The sequence below is a fragment of the Mustela nigripes genome, chromosome 4 (assembly GCF_022355385.1).
Source record: "Mustela nigripes isolate SB6536 chromosome 4, MUSNIG.SB6536, whole genome shotgun sequence".
NCBI classification, from domain to species: domain Eukaryota; kingdom Metazoa; phylum Chordata; class Mammalia; order Carnivora; family Mustelidae; genus Mustela; species Mustela nigripes.
This window is the reverse complement of record NC_081560.1, coordinates 44,588,259-44,612,878: the sequence shown is the minus strand read 5'-3', so window position 1 is coordinate 44,612,878 and position 24,620 is coordinate 44,588,259. Positions and strand designations below refer to the sequence as shown.

The following is a 24,620-nucleotide window of genomic DNA, read 5'->3' as shown; positions in this document are numbered from 1 at the left end:
CTGTCCTCCCTCATCCTATCACCCATCATTGTTTCCTTATAATCCTGCAGAAGGCACCAGGCTTATTTCCTTGCCTCTAGTCTAACTCAGAACCCCCCCAGCTACTGATAGAAAATTTTTCTAAAACTGCGGTTAACAAACTTTCTGTAAAGGACCAGGCAGTGAATATTTTAGGTTCTGTGGGCCAAATCTATGACAACTCCTTAACTCTCTCACTGTAGTGTAAAAGTAGCCGCAGACAATTTGCAAATGAATGAGCTTAGCTGTGTTATAATAAAACCATTTATAGGATCAAGTGGTAGGCCAGATTTAGTCCCCAGGCTACAGTTTGCAGACTCTTATTCTAAAGCATCGATTTATATATTTTTAAATCTTATTTAAAATTCTTTAGATATGCCCTGATTTTCTCTCCAGACATGTCGCTCACTTCATCCTATTCTCTGCCCACTACTCCAGCCGTATGGAGCTGTTTGTAATGCCCTGACCATACAAGACTGTTTTAAATGTCCCTGCTCAGTATATGCCCTTCCACTCACCCTTTACACACCTCTAACCAACAACACCATCTAACTAGATAACTACCTACTAATTACTTAAGCCCCAACTCAAATATTACCCTTTAACAAGTCTTTCTGCCTCTAACGGTCCACACACTCTGTTGTGTACCCAAGTGCACCATGTACAAAACTCTACCTTAGCACTGTGACACTCACACGTCTTCTGTTTTCCTAACGTCCTACATACCACCCAACACTGGTTCAATGTCTTTGGGAGCAGATACCATATATAATTTGTATTTGCTTTTTTATAACATCTGTTTTAGTGCCCATTAGCACCTGGCACCTCACAGAAACTCAATATATTATTATGAAAAAAAGGAATGAGTACTCAAAATATAAGTAGGAAAAAATCAGTAAATCTTTGAATTTCTTTTTTAAGTGATTTCAGACTCTTCCAAGTGAAGAGCACTGCTGAAAGTTAATTTATGTGTGATACTGGTACCCTCTCTCATATCTGAGAATTTTTGTAATGCACACATATTATGATTATCAGCACTATAAAATTATCTTTACCCAAAAAAGGTTCTAAAACATTTCTAAAAAGAAAGAAACATTTAAAATGAACCATTCCTAGAAGTAGGGTCATTCATGAAATGGGACTGTCCTGGAAACAAGGCCAGAGGAAGCATCAAGCATCATTGAGGAGCAATGCCAGGGAGACTTCCGGTATTGCGTGCAGAATGGAGAGGCTGAAATAGAATGGGCTTCTTGCCACTGATTCTTGTCATTGCACTGGAAAGTTGAGGCCCCTTTTGCTCTTAGTGGGGAATAACAGAGATAGCAGAGCATCACTGTCTAATCTTCCCACAAACCAGCTACATTCCAAGGAGTAGGATGGGGGGAACAGCTCCATCAACCCAACCAGCCAGAGCCATGAGCACAGTACAGCAGAATGGAGCCAGGTTCCCAGCCAAAGAGCCACTGGGAGCATCTGAGCTTACTTCTAGGCACCCCTCTGTTTTTTCTTTCCATCCAAAGTGCTGTCAACACATACCCACTTGCGACTGAGCAACCATCGTTGACTTTCGATCACACAGAGGAGAAAAAGGCAGCCCCAGCTCTGCTTCTCTGTCACCCTAGAAAAACAGGAGGTCATAGTAAATTCAGATCAGTAGGTGAAGCTGCCCAGATTTTATTTAGCAACTTCAACTGCCACAAAGGCCATTGGTCTTTATTATAATTATTACAATTACATTATGTAAGAAGTCCTTTTGGAGCCTACTCCTTTGTATAAAAGACACCAAGAAGCTGAAGCCCTCTGGGATCCAATCATTCCATCCAACTGCAAAGGCACATGGTGTTGTATAGGAAGTTTCATCAGGCAGCAAAATATCCCCCGAGGAAAATAAGAAAAGCCAATGCGTCCTGTGGCCCAGAGCCAACACTGCAGTCAGAATTCCTATGTGTTCTCAAGTTGTCGTGTCAGTCTGCAGCCTTTCTTGAGCCAGTGAAGCTCCCCCAGTTGTGGGCAGTGGCCAAGACACAAATTCAAACTGGACTGATTTGGACTTACACCCCCAGTGCTGCTACCTAACGCTACACACAACTAGGATAAGTGTTTCCAGGGTCTTGAGCACAGGGCTTGGTCCATAATGGAATGTGGACCAAAACAGAGACAGAGTAAATGACTGCTTCTGCTTCTCAAGCTGGACAGTAATAATTCTCTAGTCAATATATTCTCAAGCTCCCCAAGAAACACCACTATAACAAGTAAGTATTATGAAAGTCTAAATAATGAGGGAGATGGTTTTCGAAAACCTGGACGAAAAGCTCCATCCTTTAGTCACACAGGTAGAGGAAAGGGAGAATATGGCACCCTTCTCACAGGAGTGAAGTTGTGCTGATTCATTTTACTAGGATAGAATCTGCTCAGGTTAATGGCTACTGCCCTCAGCTTGAATCTGGCCTTTCTCCCTCTACCTGTGTGATCACAGCAAGTTTATTTTCCCTCTCTACATTTCAGTTTTATGTTCTATAAAGTATGGATAATAACCCCTATCACATCAGGTTATGATGAGGATTAAATGAGAAATACATATAAATAAATAAAATAACTATTATTGTTTCTTTAATATTAGGTATCTTAGGTATCTCTAATATTGATGTCAAGAGTTGAGAAACATTTAGCCAATTTGTTACACCAAATACACTCTGATTATAATACATATTACAAATAAATCAATAGTACATAAAAAGTAATAACAATAAAAACTAGACCAGGTTCAAAAACTAAATACTTTTCTTTCTAAGGCATGCTATCAAAGAGAAAAGACATGGACACACACACACACACACACACACACACAGAACATCTACTGAAAGGAAGGAAAAGGAATGGGCGTCTGAGGAAGCTGAATGGTGTGGTCACAATAGGTGGTAGGGACATCCAAGGGCCTCAGGAACAGTCCTGAAGTGGCTCAGTTCCTTCTGCACACTTTCTTGTTCCCATGGGACACAATGGCTCCTCCATTTCTGAGTATACCCTGCTGCAGACTGTATTATCTCTCAAGTGGCAGGATAAAAATAATTTACTCCTGAGCTATTTCTACTTGGGCAGGATAAAGAGAAGAAAGAGTATTTGTAACATAAACTGTTTTGATGGTTTAGCAGGACAGCTCAGCTAAAGCAAATAAAACCCATTCTTATTCCCTATGAAGCAGGGATACAAGTTGGTTTGGGGGTTCATTTTTACAGGGGTGATCAAGAAGAGAAGGTGGTGAACACTAACCACTTGGATATTAGGGTGTATGCGTTAATTTGGGTTGTATTAGTGAAAAAGTACAAGCTATTAAATAACTTCTTATCCCATGGACTTGTCCATACCACATCTCCACATCACTTACATCTTTTGGATTTAATTGAGCTATTAAATGCCTATTTTAAAATAGTAGTCATTGAATTTCCTTTGGAGAATGGATACATTTTTGAACTGAAAAAATGTGCAGAAAGTAATATGGAAGGATGTACTTCTACAGGTGAATTCAACTTGACTGAAACAATATTTTATGACTCTATAACTACTGGCCTGTGTGGAATTATACATACTCTTTCCTTTTACTGAAGATGTCAATATTTTTTAAAAGGGCAAAAGTCTCAGCACAACGGATTTTTTTTTTTTTTTTACTAACTCATATTTTTCTTCCAGGACAATACAGAAAAATAAGTAACTTATTCCTACCATAGGAGTTAAGACTAATAAAGTCACATAGTCAATCTGCAAAAGGAGCACAATGCATTTTGTTGAATGAAAGAAGAGATGAATTTGATTAGAAACACTGAAGTTCTTCGGCTACATAGACATTTATGACAGGCAAGCTGGGGCAACAGTCAGGCAGTTGGCTGTTCATAAGACCTCCCTCCTTTTCCTTCTTTGTTTCCTGTCCACACAGCTATACTATTTCCCAGGATCTCTGCCAGTTAGTACTATATAATAAAACGAGAGGAGATGGGGGTCGTACCTCCACCAAACTTCTGGCATATAAAATCTCCTATACCTACTTCTCCACGTTCTTCCCTTTTTTGCTGGCTTGACGTAGACAAGCAATATGGAAGCCATGTAGAGTCTGGGTCTAAAATCACTGCTGATTGTAAACTACCTGCCAGTCAAGAAACACTTGTCCTGTGCTTTACATGAGTGGGTAATAAACTTCCATTTGATATGTGTCATTATTCACTTTGGAGTTTTTTTATAGAAGCTATAAGTAAGAAACAAGCCAATCAAGAAAAACAAAGATTATTTCCATATTGTAAGTTCACAGGGCAGGTGACATTTTAAGTGAGTCTCCTCAGGTAGTGTGAAGAAAAAGTATCTGTTTGGAAAGGGTAACAAAAGCATCACAGAAAAAAAAAATCACAGCACTGTACACTCTTCCTTCCCAGGGGAAGAAGTTACAAGTAGGAGGTATAAGAAAAATCATTGTGATTTGGGTTTAAGATAATATAGTGAAGACATCTGTGTCTTTTCTTCTCATAAATTATCCTCTCAAAACAGGAGAGCAAGAAACAGAAACACAAATGTTAGGAAAAATCTGTAATCTCAAATGAACTAGATGAGGAATGGCTGCCAAATGTTGTGAATATTGGAGAGGAGTGAGATAAGACCCCCAGAGAAGAGGCCTAGGGCTCCAGATCTCAGGTAAAACTTGAAGAGTTAGTTCTCCTGGTTCTTTTTGGTGTGAGGAGCAACCCTGGGCCCTAGGAATTGTAGAAAAGGAGACACTGGATGAGGAAACACACAGGCATGGCAAGAAGATGATGCATGGCAGAGTCTGAATTGTGAGCAGCCCTGCAATTGTTGCCTACTGCTGTCTGGGAAGAAGTGAAGATACACACACACACACACACATATCACACATCACAGAAGCCTCATAACAAACCATGAAGAGCAGTTTAGAATATTGCTGCTCTGGTTTCTCCCTGGCATATACCTCCTGCAAATAGTTTAAAAATAATGCATTTCATTCAACAATAGTAAATAATAATAATTTTAAAAATGAAGAAGGAGGAGAATAAAAAGGAGAAGGATGAGGAGGAAGAAGCAGCAGCACTATCATCACTACCAACAAAAAAACCTGTGAAAATATGTTTCAAATGAAGAAAAAAAAGGGAATAAAGGAAGAAACAAACAAACAAACAACAACAACAACAAAACAGATAGGAAACAACAGAAAAAACAGTGCCACCAAGTGATGACCAAACATGTTATCAGGAACAGAAAGAAATGCCTGAAATTATCAGGAACAAGGGCTCAGGGAAACAGGAGCTAGCGGAGCTCGGGAAAGATATGGAAGAGAAAAACAGAACCATGGCATAAAAGAAGACTGCACTGGCAGCAGCACAAACAAGAACTGTTCTTGATGAAAACACATTAAGGGGTATGGAGGTCAGGAATGTAAAAAGCAGGCCAAACAAAGACCACTGATCAAAGAGTTAAAGAAGGCTTAAAGGAAAAACATACACATGGATGAGAAACAAAAGAGAGTCAACATATGAATACCTGTTTTCCCTAAAGAAGAGAACTTAACAAATGGAAAAGGAAAGCATTCAAAGATGAAATCAATGTAACTTGAATCTACAGAAGTAAAGAACATGCCCAGTTCCCAAGAATAGCTATTATAGAACACTCATTATTGAAATATATTTTAGTAGTCAGTGGGCTTCAAAGATAAAGAAATAATCCTTTAGGGCCATAAGCAAAAAGCTGTATCACCTACACATGAAAATAATTACAGCAGGGCCTCCAACCTCCCCATAGCAATATCCACAGGTAGAAGACATTTGACTGAAATCTAAAAAAGGCAGCGGGGTGTAAAAGTTTGATCCAAAAAAAAAAAAAGTTTTACCCAAGCATACTATGGCCCAAGTATAAGAACAGTACAAAAATGGGCAAGTATGCAAATATGTGGTTTCATTAGCTCTTCTAGAAGAAACCACCCAAGGAACAACCTTGGCCAACCAATGGATGATCAACCAGGGCCAAAGTACCAACACTAAGGAGAACTGAGATAAGAATAACTAGAAAATTATGCTCTTGCCAGATGTGTTTTCTACCTTTCTGAGTCACCTTGTTTAAGGTGTAGTATCTTTTGTAAGCAGCATGTCCTACACGCCATAGAACACTCATTTTAAAAAATCAGAACAACTTAGAAATAGTAAAGCCAACAAATAGTAACAAGGAGTTAATTATATTATGGAAAGGAAAATGAGGAATGGTGTTGGGAGGTAATGAATAAACACCAGCTGTCTTATCTGTTGGACATAAGAATATATCATCTAAACCTGACATATAAAAAAAATAGAGCTATACTTAATAAAGGACAGACTGCAAGAGTTAAACAAGTTAATAAGACCTACAAAAATCAGGTGCTGGGGAAGAGGAGAGAGGAAGTAGAAGTTTACTCTTTTTTATAACAAGGAGTCATTAGATACTATCTAAATAAATAGAGGACATAAAATGTTTATTATCAAGTTAGCCACTGGAAGAGCTAAAAACATAATATAAAACTTCCAAGTCATCAGAAGAAATTAATATAGGACAAGGCAAATAGCACATCTATAATGAACTATTTATGAAGAAGCTATAAAAATAGAAAGCATAATATAAAATATGATGGTGCCTGAGATCAAATGTTCCTGTTATTTCAATAGGTATGAAAATAGCTGATTTCAAATAATAAAAGAAAAGAATCTTAGATGGCCTCATAAAAAACCTCAACTATATACAGTGTTTAAAATGCACACCCGAACCAAAGTATCTCTGAAAGGCTAAAATCTATGCAGAGACAAAGCTCATATTCTTAAAATAAGTCAAATTTGAATTCTAGGTAAAAGCATTAGAGGAGGCAAAGAAGCAGGCTTTATAATGATAAAGGGTACAATAAATTATGACGATCTAATAGTTATGAATATCCAAGAACCAAATAACATAGAATCAACATTCACACTGTGCAGAAAGAAAAAAGGAAAGAGACATCTGTCATCCTACAAAAGATCAAATTTTTTAAATGATATATAAAATACCTAAATGACATAATTCATAAGGTAGATGTATGGGGTATTGTTTGAATTCTATACCCTATAAGTAGAAAATAAATCTACTTTTCAAGAGCAGTGAACATTCACAAAACTGATTATACAGTAGCTGACAAATGATTCACAATAAAATCCAAGCAATGAAAAAATTCTTGATCAAATTTCAATAAGCCACAAATTAATTACAAAACTAGAAAGCAGAAGAGCCCACCACTGGAAAATTATATAAATAAACACCTCTATCTGAACTAACTCTTGGGGAAAAGAAAAATCTACACCAAAATTATTTAGAAAGGAATGATTGTGAAAATACTGCATATCAGAGTCTATGCGATTCACAAGAAAAAAACTCCTACCCCTATATTTTCTAATACTAAACAGGCAGAATGAGATAAGTGAACAGAGCATCCAACTCAGGGAGCTGGCAAAAGAACAAAATAAGCTCAAGCAGAAGAAATGAATTAGTAAAAATGAATACTTCAATTAAGGTATTATAAAATAGAAACAAAATAATCAAATGATTAGCTAATTTCATAGAGAAGCAAGGGGAGAAACACTAATACATGAAATGAGAATTGGAAATGGGAAAATAACTACAGACACAGAGGATATTAAAAGAACTGTAGAGGACGTTTGCAAAGTACAAACATAAACAGCAATATAAGAGAAATGAACCTCAAGACTTTTATAGCATGTATTTACCAAAGAGGCAAACTTATACTTCTTTAAAGTCAATATTTCATTGAGAAGCACCCTAAGGCCACAGCTTGGATTTTGTAAAATATGGTTATAATACTGAAGATGTAACTTACTCTTTTAGCAAAGTATGGGAGGTCTGGTATATCAGCACTGAGGCTATGCCCTTATTTTGAATTACAACCCAACTTTCAAATATAATACTCTCAAAGACTCTACAGTCCCATTGATATTTCCCATTTGAACTGTCTGATTTAAAATCTATAGTTAAGAGCTGAGGCAACATTTCTCCTACACGGGTTACTTACAATGGCTTATGGCATCTGGGTTAAACTATTAAGTCAATAAAAATAATTTACTGAATCATAATTACTAAAAAATAGTTCCAGTCCAATGAGCTAACATTCTATTCCCAATAGGCAAGAAATTCAATAAGGTTATTTTCACATTGCCTCTAGCACCTTTTCATTCAATTCCAGCATGTGTGTATGCATACAAGGTTTCCTTTATGGGAAAAAAAATGTGCACATATTTAAGAAATTTCTCATATCCACTCACAATTAAAAGAAGGAATCACTTTAATATCTCAAACTTTTATGAGTTGGCTATCACCTCCCTTTGGCTGTAGATTAAATACTCCCAGCCATAGGGGTTGTTATTACACAAGCAATATTAAAGAAAGCATATAATAATGGTCTTATTTACAGAAAATCCTCTCATTTATATTAGAAAAATAGCTTCCAGAAAAATGGCAGAGTCCTTCTTGTATATACAAGGCCCTCCTGTCCTTGTGCACCCCTGGGTTCTTCTTGAGAACAAGTCTGAGACCAAGCAATGACCTTGCATGGGGAAACAGCCATATGCAGGATAGGGTACCTGATGGTATATTCATATAACAGCTTAGTGGAGCATGTGTGTGCTGGTATTGAGGTGCACAGGAAGGAGTATAGAACATTTAATGCCAGGGCGCCTGGGTGGCTCAGTGGGTTAAGCCGCTGCCTTCGGCTCAGGTCATGATCTCAGGGTCCTGGGATCGAGTCCCACATCGGGCTCTCTGCTCAGCAGGGAGCCTGCTTCCTCCTCTCTCTCTCTGCCTACTTGTGATCTCTCTCTCTGTCGAATAAATAAATAAAATCTTTAAAAAAAAAAAAAAAAGAACATTTAATGCCAGAAGGATCCGAAGGGAACATTTGGCCCAATGTTCCCCTAACTCTTTCTTGCTGCCAGCACCACCTCCTAAAACACAAGTCACAGATAACACCATTGGGAACTAGCAGAGGGATTCCATTAGCCCCACGAAGCAGTTGGAACTAAAACCCCAATAAGGGTCTTCTGGACTTTGTTGAAAACGCTATTGATTCTGGTCCCACTCATCACTAGATATTGTGTACAGTTTCAGAAGAAAAAACACACACGTACAGATGCCTTTTACAATTTTTCCATTCAAACCAGGATCATAGAATAAGAGTAATCACAGGAGAAATTTGCTTCCAGAAATTGAGTAACCACTGAAAGAGCCCATCTCTTGTCAGGTTAGGGGACAAGGTTGAGATCAGTGGCATGAGTAGTGTTTTGTTTGGTCTCAGAGGTCTCCTAGTCCATGACGTGCACCACCCTTCAAGAAGTATCAGAAGTAACTGAATTAACTTTACTGATGTGAATTTCTATCATGGAGACCCCCCAGTCTGCAAGTCATCTTGCCTTTAATCTCGGGACCACATGTCTTGAAGCACATGATTTAATGGCAGCTCTTCTTGAGAAGATACCAGTTTTGATACTACGTATTAACTTCCTGATTTCTCTATTTCTGTGTACCTTTTTAAAATTTTTTTTTTAAAGCATTGCCTACTCACAAAAAACTCTGGCTACCCTTTTAGAAAACACAACCCTGAGTTTTAGGAGGTAGTATGTTTAAACATAATTGACAGTAGCTTCTAGAGGTTTTTTGACCACAAATTGCTACACCTTGGAATGCCTGGGTGGCTCAGTGGGTTAAGCCTTTGCCTTCAGCTCAGGTCATGATCCCAGGGTACTGGGATCGAGTCCCACATCGGGCTCTCTGCTCGGTGGGGAGCCTGCTTCCCTCTCTTACTGCCTACTTCTGATCTCTCTCTCTCTCTCTGTCAAATAAATAAATAAAAATCTTAAAAAAATTGCTACACCTCACTTTTTTGATAACATGGAATTTGACAACATGGCTTATCTGCTCCAAAGAAACAACATAATCTATTATAATAGATCATTATAAGTTAAAGTTTAACCTCTTAATCCCACACAATGATGCAAAAGCAGCCGTCATTTTGTCAGCCCATTAGCCCGATGAGTAAAAGGGAAAGTACCCAGGCGAAATGTTGACAAGAAACTGACAAAGAGAAAATTTTTTTCCAAACAGAAATGCTTAGGACAGAAACACCATAATGTTCTGAGAACCAAAATTTAGGTAAGAGTCAAATATCACATGAGCAAGAGGCCAGGAAATTAAAAAAAAAAAGTTATCAACCCTTCCTCCCCAAAGAAAATGATTATAATGCCAGTTGTCTTATTATAGCATTGCTGAAATAGAATACTCAGAAACTATCTAGATAGGGCTGATGGCCTTGAGGAGTAGTACAACAACATACCTGTCTGAAGAATTCCTCCAGGAGTGACATTGTCCAGCGATGATGGAGCTCCCATGCTTTTGCGGGATGGCTAATGTCTGCCGTGTGCAACATCAGAGATAATGCTTTCGGCTTTTCAATTCTAAAAATGCAAACGACCCAGACATATGATAACCAAATTTTCAGAGCCTCAATAAGAGTTTTTAAAAATCATTAATTTCTTAATCTCTTCCATTCTCCCATCTCAAATCCCACATCGGCTGAGCTGGGGGGGAAGCATCATTTCATCCTACAGCTGGGACATTCATCAGCTTGGTCTCCATGCTTACTGAGCTGGACACCTCATAAACCGACTGAAAACAATTTCTGGAATGACTGCATCGTTCAAAAAGACATCAAGGATCTACGAGTCACTCACAGACTTTTGTTGCCCCTGTACCAAGTGAATCTTTGATAGCTTAGTTTCCCACAAAGAATTCTTTTAAATTCTTAACGGGGGGAAAATTGTTACTGGCCCTATGATTCATTTCAACCCTGATGAAAATCTGTGTGTGACAAGTACAACTGTCAGGTTCTCTCCTCCACCAGCCTCACTTCATGAGACCATTCAGGGAAGCTCTCTGAGTAAGGCACGGCAACATGGACGAGTACCAGTTCAAACACCTATGAAAACTCATGATGTCACAGGTCCACTCACGCTTCTGGCTGTTGCAAAGCAGTCTTCATTGCTTTGATCTGTTGGAAGTGACAGGACATGTCCGTAGCCATCACCATCTCAATGACCAAGGTCCGAAACTCCCTTTCAGAGATACCCCATGGAGAGAGAAACATGGAAGCAAAAAAATGGAAAGTAAAAATTTGTTTTTTGCCACTGCTAAGCAAAAGCAGTTAATTAGTGGTGACAATTCTAATCAACTTGAGCCTTTTATGTGGACTTTTTTTTTTAATGAGGAATAAGTGAAGGTTAAGAATTAAGGAAATCATTTATTAGGAATATGACATGTGGAACATACATATCACACAGTATGGCTTATTTCTCTGGATCTTTACATAATGGCTAGCACAAAGATAGTCAATGAATAGTTGATCACTTAATTAAAATATAAGTACTATTTGCACTGCAGTAGATTCAGAACATTGTAAGGCTCTAATCTTTGAAATACCTTGACCTGTATTTGTAGCTACAAAAAACTTGCAGGCCTGCTATATACATCACAATGTGTGCTAAGCATTTTCAATGGATTATATAGTTTATAATTAACCAAATCATGAGGTATATTTTGTTATCTGTTTTCTAGAAATTAAATTTTACAACAGTGTGAAGGGGTTAAATAGCTTCCTAAATGTTATACAACTAGTAATTGTGTCCGTATTCAAGCTCACGTGTGCCTAAATTCATTCAAAGACACACAATGTCATGTAGGCAACAGAATTGGGTACCCATGATTTGTTCTGAGAGCCAAAATAATTTCCTTAGCAAGTCTGGAAAGACTTTTAAGAGAAGTTCAAGTCAAATAGAAGGCGAAAAACAAAGGTTAAAAGAAAAAAACTCAGATTTAAGAAGCTAAGACAAAAGCAATACATGTTTCCTAACGTAACAAGAAGCAAGTATTTCCAAAGTGCCTGTGATATATTTAAATAATTGTGTTAAGAAAAAAAGAAAGAGAGAGAGAGAAGGCAGGGAGGAGAGAGAAAGGGGAGAGAGAAAGAAAAGGGAGAGGAGGGGTGAAGAGGGGGGAGTGAGGGAGACGGGGTAAGGAGAAAGGAGAGAGAAAGGGTGACATAAACAGTTCAAGTGGTAGTATTTCTCCAAAAGCAGCATGCTTCGTCTCTCCTCATGGTTCCTTTCCTGGCCTCCAAATCTCTCTCCTGTCTCATCCTTACCTCCAGTCATCCTTTGAGAGGTTGATCAAAATATTCATTTCCTCATCTTCTTGCAGAAGGCGATAAGCTGCACTTAAATGGTGATTTTCTAATACAGACCTATCGTTGTACAGAATAGCAGGGTCAGACCTGAACAGAAAGCCAAGCAAAAATAATTCAGGATGTTAAATGGTTGAGATTTTTCAGGTGACTCTCTCAAGCTAGAATACACCATCTTTTTTCCTATGTTTGACAATTATCTTTGCCCCTATGTCACTCATGCCAACCAATAAGCTAAAACCAGCAGTACAAATTATCAATAGATATAGGCAGGGTACTTTAATGTCAATATGTTAACATGAAATATGTGATATCTCGGGGTGCCTGAGTGGCTCAGTGGGTTAAAGCCTCTGCCTTTGGCTCAGGTCGTGATCCCAGGACCTGGGATAGAGCCCCACATCAGGCTCTCTGCTCAGCAGGGAGCGTGCTTTCTCCTCTCTCTCTGCCTGCCTCTCTGTCTACCTATGATCTCTATCTGTCAAATAAATAAATAAAATCTTAAAAAAAAAAAAAGGAATATGTGATATTCCACTGATAACTCTCTGAAAGCTGTTCCATAACCAGACTTCAATGATTTCTACCACTAGCATAGGGGGTTTCATAAAACATTGGTCAACTCAAACTTCCTTCTATTTTCTGGAATGCCTTTAGTTTTTAAAAATTTTATTCAATGAAAGAATTTATTTATTATCATTATAATTCTCTGAACACGTGCCACTTGGTAGGTACAGTTTGCCAAGTTCCTCTGGTAGTACCTTGACCTTAACATTTTGCCATATGGAAGACTTAAGTTTAAGATTGAGAGTAAAGAATATAGGATTATAGGATAGTTGCTAGTCACTTCCTCACAGACCACTGCACCAAACACAGAGCTGTACACTCTTTCAATACCTTCAATTCAGTTAAAACTTAGATGATTATAGCTTATTTGTTTCTCATCAAGGAAGCTGAGTCTCAGTGATGTAAAATGACTTCAGAGAGCCCCACAGTGCCTACATGGCAGGGTTGAGATCAAGGCCTTCTGACCGTTCAGCCATTACTCCCCCCAATAACTTGTGCCTGTCATTGGCCAACCTTTGGGATATATCTAGCATAGCTTTAAAGTGTTAGGCTTAACATACCATCAAAGGACAAAGAACCTGCTTACAGATTTATTTCTCTGTATGGGGCTCACACGGGCTGAGACGCTTTGAATAAAGTTCTGTTAAAGAAAACCAATGCTTAAATTTTATTCCAAAGCAAGCGTAACTGAATCCACTGGAATTTCCTCACTCCTATGGAGATAACACAAAATTTGCAATCCCTGTGGCGAAGGACCTGATCATGTATCTGTGAAGACAGGCTCCAACTGATGTGCATTTTGTGACATTAAGCTCTTTTCCAGCTGCTGTAATTAAGCCATTTCCTCTGAGTGGAGATGGGTTTTGGTATTGGGCTCCAGCAAAGACCCAGGCACACAAACCTCTCTTCCTTCAGCAGGTGCTGCTCACCACAGCCTCTGTCCTCAGAGCAAAGATTCCACTTGTAGACATCCACGAAACAGAGCTGCTCTGTGGCATTCCCTGTATTTAAAGCCCTTGCCACAGAACCACAAAAGGCTGCTTCCCAGCAGCTGGGCTCTTCTGTGTGAGGAAGCGGGAGGCAGACAATGAAGCTAGCGGCTTACATCCTTTTGTCTGCTGCTATTCTATTGAAATTCCCCTTCTGAACAGAGATCAGACAGTACTGTCTTCTTTTGTGTTCCCCATAATGAAGTGTTGGGTTCATTAAATACATGTAGATTGATTTAATGAACACAAACCTATCTGGTGTAGGCACCTGCTTTTTTCAAGTGAAACCTCAAGTATTTATTCAAATTCTCATCTCTCCCTGCTCCATTCTTCCTCTTAGCCATGCCACCTTCCCCCAAATTCTAGCTTCTTTTGATTACTATGTCAAGGCCCAATTAGCCCTACTATCAGAGTCTCTCCAGCTTCCTAGAACCATCTTAAGGGAAGGCAAGTTCTTAGGCTAGCACAGGACAGATAAGGATTCATCCTAAATGGAAAAGACAAGTGAATGGTACTGCTTGTCTGGAATTCTGTGCGGAGAGGAATACTAAGGATAAATACGAAGCTTGGTCAAGAAAAAAAAAAATTGATTAGTGATGTCTGTTATAGTCAAGAGGTTCAGAGTTGGACACTTGAACCCATATTTAATTCCCCCCACAGAGCTGTGGGTTTACCTCTGCAGTTCATCATAGTGGATACACAGATCTATGGTGAAGGCGGTCTACATGAGACAACCCAGCTCCCCAAGACCTCTGCCAGGGAGCAATGCAAGTACTAAAGACAGCAGGGATGAAATCGGGAAGGATGAGAAGAGTGTCCCCAGAATCCCAGAGGTCACAGGGCAAAAAGGCTCAGGTATTGTACGTGTGGACAGAAACATCTTGATCTCAGCCCATCCTTACTAATTCGGTCTACCTGGCCTCTGCACCTTTGTGCCAACTGTTCTGTCATATAGTAGAGACATGTAGAGTGTGCACAATGCATACATAAGGAAACAAAGAGCTAGCATTCTGGTAGAGAAGAAGAGGTTATCCGTATTTCAAGGGGATAACGTAGGAGCACTGGAGCAGATGCCTTCTCAAACTCTAAATCTTGACTGAAGCTGACCAGGTTGATCTCTTGTGGAAAAGTTCTCTTTTTCAGAAAAGCAGAACAGAGTAACCATGCAAAACAAGGGTGACTGATACCTTTCCAACTTCTCAAACTCTATCCCTGCCCCCTCCTGCCTCCTCTCAAACATCCAACATCCTCACCGTGTCTGAATGTGGAAATTGTTGGTGGTTCCGGTGTGCTCATAGTCGTGGATGGCTGCTGAGAAGATGATAGCAAAGATCTCCAGCTCTGTCAGCCAGTTCTGAAAGGGAGATTGCAGGGCAATCAGATAATCTGTCTCTTTCTCTGACACAGTCTTCAGCTTGCTGACAACACACCCGCGTCACTGCCTTTCCACCCTGCAGCTGGCAAGCTACTGCCAAACACACGTTTTCTGACAGACGGAATTTCTTTTTTCCCCTCTGTGGAGACTGAGGAATATGGTATCTGGAAGTAGCATGCCCAGCAAGGTTGAGAAAGCTAACTAGTAGTTGTTTGTTTTGTTTTGTTTTCCCAAGGAAGCAAAAAACAAGGAACATGAGGACTTTAAAAACCCTCATGTATTCTTTCCTAAATTCCAAGTAAAGATATCTGGTAGACATAGAAAAAAAATAACTTAAAATTTTCAACACAATACCGAGAATTAAGAGTAACAGAAAACCTAATGTATATCTACTACAAAGTGGTTGGACGTAGACAGAAGGAAAGATAAACCAGGCCTTCTGCTTTATGTACCCTGATGTTTGAAGAGACACCCACCCCCAACCATGCCACCGAAACTGACTATAGTCCAAGGTTCTCAAATTGTGTTCCCTGGACCACCAGAGGCAGCATTGTCGGGCAGCTTATATTACACATGTTCTTGGTATACACACACACACACATACACACACACAACTAACACACACACACACACACACACACACACACACACATATATATATATATATATATTTCATTTTGGCCATTTCTTTCAATCCTTCCCCAGTACCCTGTCCCCACCCATCAGCCTCAACTCCTTTTACCTACGCCCTCACCACCAGCATAGCTCTTTCTCCAAACTTATGCAAAGTCAACTTAACATTTTAAAATAAGATTACGAGGTTATCTTGGAACCTGTCGAGCCCTGCTTGGAACAGAACTTCTAAATGACAAATATGTCTGGAACACTGTAGCCTGAGGCTGTTTCTGTTGGCTCTGAGTAGGGTCTCTGGAAGTGCTTATACCCGAGATAAAACCCAATTCTGTCTAGGCGAGTGAGTGCTCATGTGTACAAAGGAAAAGGTGACTCCTGGTGGCCCAAGTCATCGGAGGAAAGGTAACTCACGCTCATGGAAGCAGTGACATGACTCGTGCCAAATTCCAAAGCAAACTTCCTCCTACGGCCTTTGGACATAGAACCCATGCTAGGCTATACCCTTCAAGGATTTAAACTCACGGGTAAATAAATAAATAAATAAAAAGGCAAATTTTTTTTTCTACTGTGAAATCAATAAATCAATCAATAAAAAGATTATGACTGAGAGCCAATATACCATCTAAACAAATCTGAATCACAGAGCATCAACCCAGACAGCAAGTGTCTAAATAACTACGTAATTACGGTTCTCACATTATAAATATCAGTGTAACTACTCCCCTTTACCCAAATATACTAATAAGATCCTATCTTGGGTATAGCCCACTTCCAATAAACCAAAATCAACAAATGCTTTAAATAAGCAATAGCAAAAAATAAAACCGTAGCCTATAAAAGTCATTTTAACACCCTTGCTTTTCAACAAACCCTGTGGATGCTTAGAAATTGGTTCTGCTGTTTGAGGATAAGAAGAAAGGACAGATGGTACCTGGCAAGGAAGGAAGGAAGGAAAGTGGGGAGGAGAAGGGAGGGAGGAAGGAGAGAAAAAGAGAAAGTAAAGAAGAAAAAGAAAAGAAAAGATAAAGAAGATCTTCACAGATGGGCCCTAAAGAATGGACGGAAAAAGAAATGGCCGTGGACATTTCCAGAAGAATGAACACATGAGCTAGTCCCAGTGTCAAAAGGGGATTCATCATGGGTAAGGATAGGAGTCCCTTTAGTGAAGTGGCAGTTAGAGCTGATTAGAGCCCTGTGGTGTCAGGCATTAAAAGCCAGAGTGAGGAACACAAATCGGATCCAACAGGCAATGATGCAAGAGGGCAGCACAATCAGCATGCCACTGAGGGAGAGAAACCAGAGCAGTACTTTTGCACGGGAAAGTCCTTAGAGGACGTATGGACAGTATGAAGCTAGAATTCATATGGCTCAGCAATTAACTGAATACGGGAGGGAGGAAGAAGTTGCAGTCAAGGAGAAGAATGAATTAAAGATGACCCTAACATTCTGAGCCTGAGTGACCAAAATACAAAACTACACAAAACAAAAAATGATGGGTGGCATTAAATAGCATCATTAAAAGAGACAGAGATGGAGAAGTTGCTTTGAGGGAAACTAGGCTTCATTTATTTGAGAGAGAGAGAGAGCATGCGCGGGGACTGGAGGAGGACAGGGACAAAGGGAGAGGGAGAAGCAGGTTCCCCACTGGGCAGGAAGCTCAGGACCCAGAGATCAGGACTTCAGCTGAAGGCAGACACTTAACTGACTGAACCACACAGGCGCCCTGCAAGGCTTCATATTTTAATATTGTCCAGATTTTCTTGTTTTCCCAGCTAATTACTGTGAATCCAGAAGATTTTGTGACAACCCATAAGAAGTAAGAAATTAAGTATGGCATGAATTTTATTCCAGATTTATCAAAACGTGACAAGGTACAAGCCACAGATTCAATCAGTATTTCCTATCCACATAAAATGAGTGTCACAACAAATTCAATGACAGGGACAACCGGCAGTGATGGACTTCAGGAAGTAAGCCCTGTGTGCATAGGCATGGGGGCAAGGGGCGGTAGTGGACAGTGAAGGAAAGAAACACGGGCAAAACTGCTTGAAGGGACATTATTCACAAGTTGTGGGTTTTGTAAGTGAATGACAGTTTCCTTAGTAATGTTTCCACCCCTGTATTAGTTTCCTATTGCTACCTTAAATTGCCACAAACTTAAGGCTCAAAGACCATCTCCTATTTATTGGCACAAAGTTCTGGAGGTCAGAAGGCAGCACAGTGTGGCTGGATTTTTCCAGTGAGGACCTCACATGGCTGAAATCAAGGTGTTGGCAGGCCTGTGTTCTTTTCTGGAAGCTCTGTGGAAAAATCTGTTTCCAGGTACATTCAGGGGATTGGCAAATTTCATTTCCTTCTCAGACTTTCCATCCACTTGGCTCCCTCCATCTTCAAGCTGGCAACAGCTGGTTGAGTCCTCACAGCTCCTGTGTCCTGCCTCTGGACTTTCAAGGACCCACAAGATTATACTGGGCCCACTTGGGGAATCATCTCCCTAGATTTTACCAGTTCTTGGATTAGTAAACTTCACTGTATTTGTATTTTTCCATCTAATGCAACATTAGTGTTACAACAGAGGGCAAAGGTCATGGGGGCCAAAATTCTACTGACCACAAACATTGGTAAAATTATTAAACACTCCTTAGCCATTTAGTGTTTCCCGTGTGAATATGATGATGACAGATATGATCAAAAGAACAAGATACACAGCCTCTCCCCTCTAAAAAAAAATAATAATAATAAGCAAAAGGAAAATTAATGGCACTTGCCTAACAAAAGCAATGGAAGGGGACAAGGGATGACTTTGGAGTTTGGAATCCTTTGACCTAAATCAAAATTTGACTAAAGCTCAAAGTCTGATTCATATTTATTCAATCAACAACTTTTCAGTCTAATTCTGTTCAAGGATTTTTCCCTTAAAAGTGGGCGAAATAATTCTGAAAGGATTCAAACATCTTCTTGGCGTCTAAGTAAAGCAATAATGAGTAATATAAACAGATTACAATGAGTAATACTGTTGATGTTGAAGCCCAGACATCACTTTATCAATGGGATGTTTTGATTCCCTATGTGTCTTACAGTTTATAAAACTGAAATGATTTAAAGCATTTCCCCCTCCTGGTTTGTAATGAAAGGTTAGAGTAACAATATGTTCTCCATTCATCAGAATGCTCCCCACTGTTTCTGTAAGCTTGCAATGAAAGCAGTTTGTTTTGAACTGCATTTCTAAGAGAGAGTGGGTGGGAAGTAGTTTCTATATTTAAGAATGATTCTGAATATGGCCTGAATTGATAATGAAAATTCAATGGCAAATGCGCTCGTTTAAGAACAGCACGCTGAACGTCATGATCCTTGGCTGCTGTAACATTCACGTTAATGATAACTTGCATTAGCATAAATACTTGGGAGTTTTTCCTGAGGGCTAGAAAAGCTGTGTATGATTCACTTTTTATCTCCATAGTACGCTGTACACAGCAGGTACTAACTAAATATATGTTGAATAGATGAGGCCAAAGTGCATTTGCCCGTCTATGCTCATCCTCACCAGGATACCTGCAAGGATCACATGAGGATACTGAGGTGTAAGAATATCAGGGGCGCCTTTTTTTTGACCACAGGCATTCTAGAAGTATGGCTAGATATTTAAATGCATGGTGTTATAAGTAAAATTTTAAAAAAAAGAGAGAGAGAGAGAGAGAGAGAAGTCAGTCCTCAGATCAAATCATAACTCCACTCCTCCGTTTGGCTGCCATAACAAAATACCACCCACTAGGCAGTTTAAACCACAGAACTTTATTTTCTCATAGTCTGGAGGCTAGAAGTCCACAATCAAAGTATTGGCAGGGTCATTTTGGGTGACAGCCCTCTACCAGGTTGCAGATGGTCATCTTCGTGCTGTGTCCTTACATGGTCTTTCCTCAGTGCGCCAGCATGTCTGTAATCTTAATCTCTTCCTTGTATAAGGACAGCAGTCATACTGGATCAGGACCACCCATGTGACCTAGAGGACCTCTTTAAAGACCCTCCCTCCAAATGCAGTCACATTCTGAGGCATTGCAGACTAGGGCTTCCAACAATATAAACTGGGGGCAGGGGAGGGGAAAGACAAAATTCTGCCTATGACAGAGACTATAACAGGGCAATCTTAACTCTGTGAATGGGTTTCCTCCTATTTTTCTACTGAATTTCTGTCATTTTCTTGTTGATTCCTTTATATAATCTGGATCTTAATCCTATATTTTCTTCAAGTACTTATATCATTATGGTGATTCTTTTTATCCTATAGGTTTTAATTTTAATACATTCAGTTTGATCAATATTTTTATTTAACTTGTGTTTTGAGGCTTATATAACAAAGATTTTCCTGTTTCAAGGAAATAAAAATACTCTCATATCTTCTTCTAATATGATCAAATTTTTTTGTATTCAAATCTTTAATTCATTTTCCCAATATTTGGTGATTGGTTTAAAGTAGAACAAAAACATTCTTTTCTTTCCCAATGAACCATAGTTCCCAAAACATTTTTTGAACGGAGTCATTTTTCCCTGTAGGCAGGGAAAGTCTATAGACTTGTCCTTACCTTCTCACTTGAATTCTTTCTTCATTATACTCTGGTCAGTGGTCCACCCTTACCAAAGCCCTGAGACCACTCCTGTCAAGGGCACTAATGACTTCCATGTGGCCAAAGACAGTAATCACTTAACCTCATCCTACTTGACACTTTGTCATGTCCCACAGAATTCACTATTCTCTTTTGAAGCACTTAATCGCCTTGGCTTCCATGACCCCACACTCTGTTGGCTTTTATTCTAACATCACTGACCATTCCGTTTTAGTTACTATTGTTGGCTCTAATTTCTGACCTTCATTTTAAACTTTAGGTTGCCCCAGGACTCACTTCAGAGCCCCTACTACTTCCTATTCACACTCGCTCTTTAGATGATCTCAATTAATTCCATCTTTCTATAATATTGATAGGGCTAACATTGCCTAATTTACATGTCCATCCCTGACCTCTTCCTAGAGCTCTAGATTCCATTGGTTCTCTTCCCGCTTGACACTTCCACAGTGATGTCTAATAAGGACCTGAAACTCAACATGTCTAAATCAAAACTGTGCTCAATAAATATTTGTGTCTAGTTCACTCATATCTTTAGTGATTTTTGCACAAATACCACCCTATCTTTATTACTATAGCTTCAGTAGATATTTTAACATCTAGCAGAATAAGAACTACATCATCACAGCAAACATTGTCTTTTTCAAGACTGTTTTTTTCTAAAGTTGTGAAATATCTATTTTACATAAATTTCAGACTCAGCTTATCATGTTTCATTCGTCTTTATTGGTATTGTTTTGAAATTACAGATTAGTTTGAAGAAAACTGACATCTATATAATACTGAAGCTTTGCATTAAAAACATAATGTATTTCCTTTCTTATTTTAATATTGTTTTACTGCTCTTTAATTTAGTTTTATAGTTTCCTTTTTACCAGTTTTTAAGTTCTTCATTAGTAATTTATCAGTTTAAAAAAAATACTCTCTGGAAGGTATGTTCCTTTATTATACTTATTAATTTCCAATGTCTAAGATAGCTTTTTTTTTTAAGATTTTATTTATTTATTTGAGAGAGAGAGAGAGAGAGATAGTGGGGGGGCAGAGGGAGAAGCAGACTCCCCGCTGAGCAAGGAGCCTGAAGGGAGAGTGGATCCCAGGACCCTGAGGTCATGACCTGAGCTGAAGGCAGATGCTCAACCAACTGAGCCCCCCAGGTCCCCTAGGACAATTATTTTATCGACATCTATTTGAAGCCTTTTATTTGATCTAATAATATGTAGTTGATTTTCTTGATTTTTTAAAAGAGATGGTCAAACTATTTTCATAGGTTACTTCAACTTTTTTGATATTAGATTGCCTTTTCTGAGACCTCCAGAAAAATGCTCAATGACAACATTAGTGTAGCCATCCCTGTTTTGCTCCATGTTTTCCAGGCCACCATTAACTAAGTCTGCTCTATGCTTCTGACAGAAATTTTTTATCACATTAAATAGGTCCCCTTGATAGTGTTTCTATAATTTAAAAAATTATAGCTTTTTAAAAAAAATTATAGCTTTTTAAAATAATATTTCAGGATGCCTGGGTGGCTCAGTTGTTAAGTGTCTCAGGTCATGGTCCCAAGATCCTGGGATGGAGCCCTACATCGGGTTTCCTGCTCCACAGGAAGCCTGCTTCTCCCTCTCCCACTCCCTCTGCTTGTGTTCCCTCTCTCACTGTGTCTCTCTCTGTCAAATAAACAAATAAAATATTTCTTAAAAATTTAAAATAATATTTTCAAGATGCCAGCTTTACAATAAGGAAGAAATGAAAATTGTTGAGAGGTTTTGGGAAAATTCAGCAAAGTTTCACTAAAAACAATTTCTAACTGTTGAGCTTCCTTCACGAGACAGACAGAGCACTTCCTATTTCTGATAGTTTATTTCTAACCGTCACAGTTTTTCTACAAGATAGAATATTTTTCACCATTTTAAAAATGAGGAAATCCTGCCTCAGAGATTTAAGCAATTTATCATAGGTCACTAAATCTAATAAGTAACTACTCAAGGATTTATATCCCACTATATCTAGCTCCAAAGCCCACACTCCTCCCACTGTGTTCCATTTTTAATTCAGTGAGATATTAGACCAAGCCTTTCAACATGCCCTAGAGGAAAAAATAACAAATGTGTTGAGTTTATGGGCTAATTAATAACCATAACCAAACAATGTCTACCTTGATGTCGACTCTGAAGATTTCAAAGGAAAAACTCATAGAGACCTAAAATAGAGAACTAGCTGTTTGTCACTAATAGCTATATCTTGTAAAATTAATAGCTTTCATGAAGGCAAAGAGGGCAAAGGGACAGATAACCACGTTAAACAGGCCAGTTCATACAATGGATTACAGAACAGAGATTCAAAGACATCTAAAGAGCTGAAATATTGGGTCAAAACAAGTAAGAAAATTTTCAGATGATTAGAAGTAAAGATTGCCCCTAAGGTCAAACATATTGAACACACAAAAAATAGGATAAGAAAAAACTGTAATCCTTGTGAAGAAGATCAAATGGTTTTAACCAAAAGCTAACTTTGTGCAATGTGGTCACCAGGCACACTTGATATAATTTCAGTATGCATGGATAGCGAGCACTGTGACTGACCGTAGCAAGAGGTCAATGGTACCACTCTCCATATCTGGAAATACATATTTAGTTCTAGAAATTTCTAGAACTATATTTCTAGAACTATATTTAATTATATTTAATTTGGTCATAGCCTAATAAAGATGCAAGTCATTACCACATATTTATTTAATTAAGTCCTGGATAAAGAAAATATCAGATGCTACAAGGAACTCTAAGACCTTCGGTGATTGGTTAGACAACTCTTAGGGAGCAGGAAGTCCATGCCCCAGTCCACTTCTTGTGGGCCCAACCACATCAGAATAGGAACAGCCTCCAATAAGAAGAATCATCATGGGGTGCCTGGGTAGCTCAGTGGGTTAAGCCTCTGCCTTCAGCTCAGGTCATGATCTCGGGGTCCTGGGATTGAGCCCTGCTTCAGACTCTCCACTCAGTGGGGAGCCTGCTTCCCCATCCCCCACCGCCTACCTCTCTGTCTACTTGTGATCTCTGTCAAATAAATAAATAAAATCTTTAAAAATAAAAACAAAAACAAAAGAATCATCATCACATCTTTTGTGTCATCTTTGAATTCCTATCAGTACTTACCGCCACTCCTGTCTTATAAAGGAGGTAATGCACAGTCTGTGTAACATCGGCGGCGTGCATTAAATTGTGGTATGGATTTTTATGCTTACTGTATCCTACTTCCAGAGCCTCTACAAATGAGACAAGGGCAGAAATGGGGATCTGAAAGAAAGCAGTAAGGTTAAGTAGTCAGTGGTTTTGTAGCTTTAAGTGAGGAAGCAGAAGTCGAAGTCACTTGAGCGGCATCTTTCTGGAAGCATAACATCGCGCATGAAGAGACTGGAACTTTGCAAAATTAGTAAAAACTACTGAAGAAATTAGCAATGATTTGAAAATCTCATAGGAAGTCCCTAGGTTAAGAACAGTCTGACCTGTGAATGTTTTGTTGTTGTTGTTGTTCTCAGTCCAGAACCCCAGAATCACCTCAAAAATATTTAGGGCAGAAGGGTATGTGTTCATCTCTTTTTCGAGCAAAGGTTAGAGTCTTTTATTTCTTGAGAAATAAACGGATACATACCGGGTAGCACAGCTCATGTATTTTGTGGGAAAACATAAAGTACATAAAAATCTAAAGTTGTAAAATGGCTGCAAAACAAACACAAGCTGCTGCCTCCTGAAAACTGGGCCCTTTAGAAGCAGTGATTGTATGCACTGGACACTCGTTAAAAAACAAAACATGTGACAGCCTGTTCTGTACAAGAACAGAAACAGACTGTGTTCTTATGTCTATTGCTTGGCAATTTATAATTGTTGCATTGCCATTTTTGGAATAATATTTCCAACTAGCCTAATTCCTTTTCTGTCTCAAATACATATAATATAGATACCTTCATTTTCTATGTGGCAGAAAATAAGGAACAACTGCAAAATGCCTGTACAAAAGAAGGGGACCCTGAAAACATTCATCGTATTTCCTTTTTAGGTTAATTCTTTGGCTTAGGGTTAGTTACCAAATACAACCCTGGGGGAAAAAGAGAGAGCATGGGTTCCAGGAGACCAATAAGC

The 24,620-nt window shown here is 38.9% G+C and overlaps 1 protein-coding gene across 10 annotated transcripts in view; it reads right to left on the bottom strand.

Moving 5' to 3' along the window:
* PDE1C (phosphodiesterase 1C) overlaps nt 1–24,620 on the bottom strand; it is a 502,891-nt gene that overhangs the window by 69,639 nt on the left and 408,632 nt on the right. For all 10 annotated transcript variants that reach the window (XM_059396607.1, XM_059396608.1, XM_059396610.1 and 7 more), the window contains 6 exons: nt 23,637–23,777; nt 15,114–15,214; nt 12,272–12,400; nt 11,085–11,186; nt 10,409–10,529; nt 1,555–1,636 (listed from right to left, as the gene is read on the bottom strand). In XM_059396607.1, the coding sequence (XP_059252590.1) occupies nt 1,555–1,636; nt 10,409–10,529; nt 11,085–11,186; nt 12,272–12,400; nt 15,114–15,214; nt 23,637–23,777 (676 nt within the window). The remainder of the gene's footprint in view (nt 1–1,554; nt 1,637–10,408; nt 10,530–11,084; nt 11,187–12,271; nt 12,401–15,113; nt 15,215–23,636; nt 23,778–24,620) is intronic.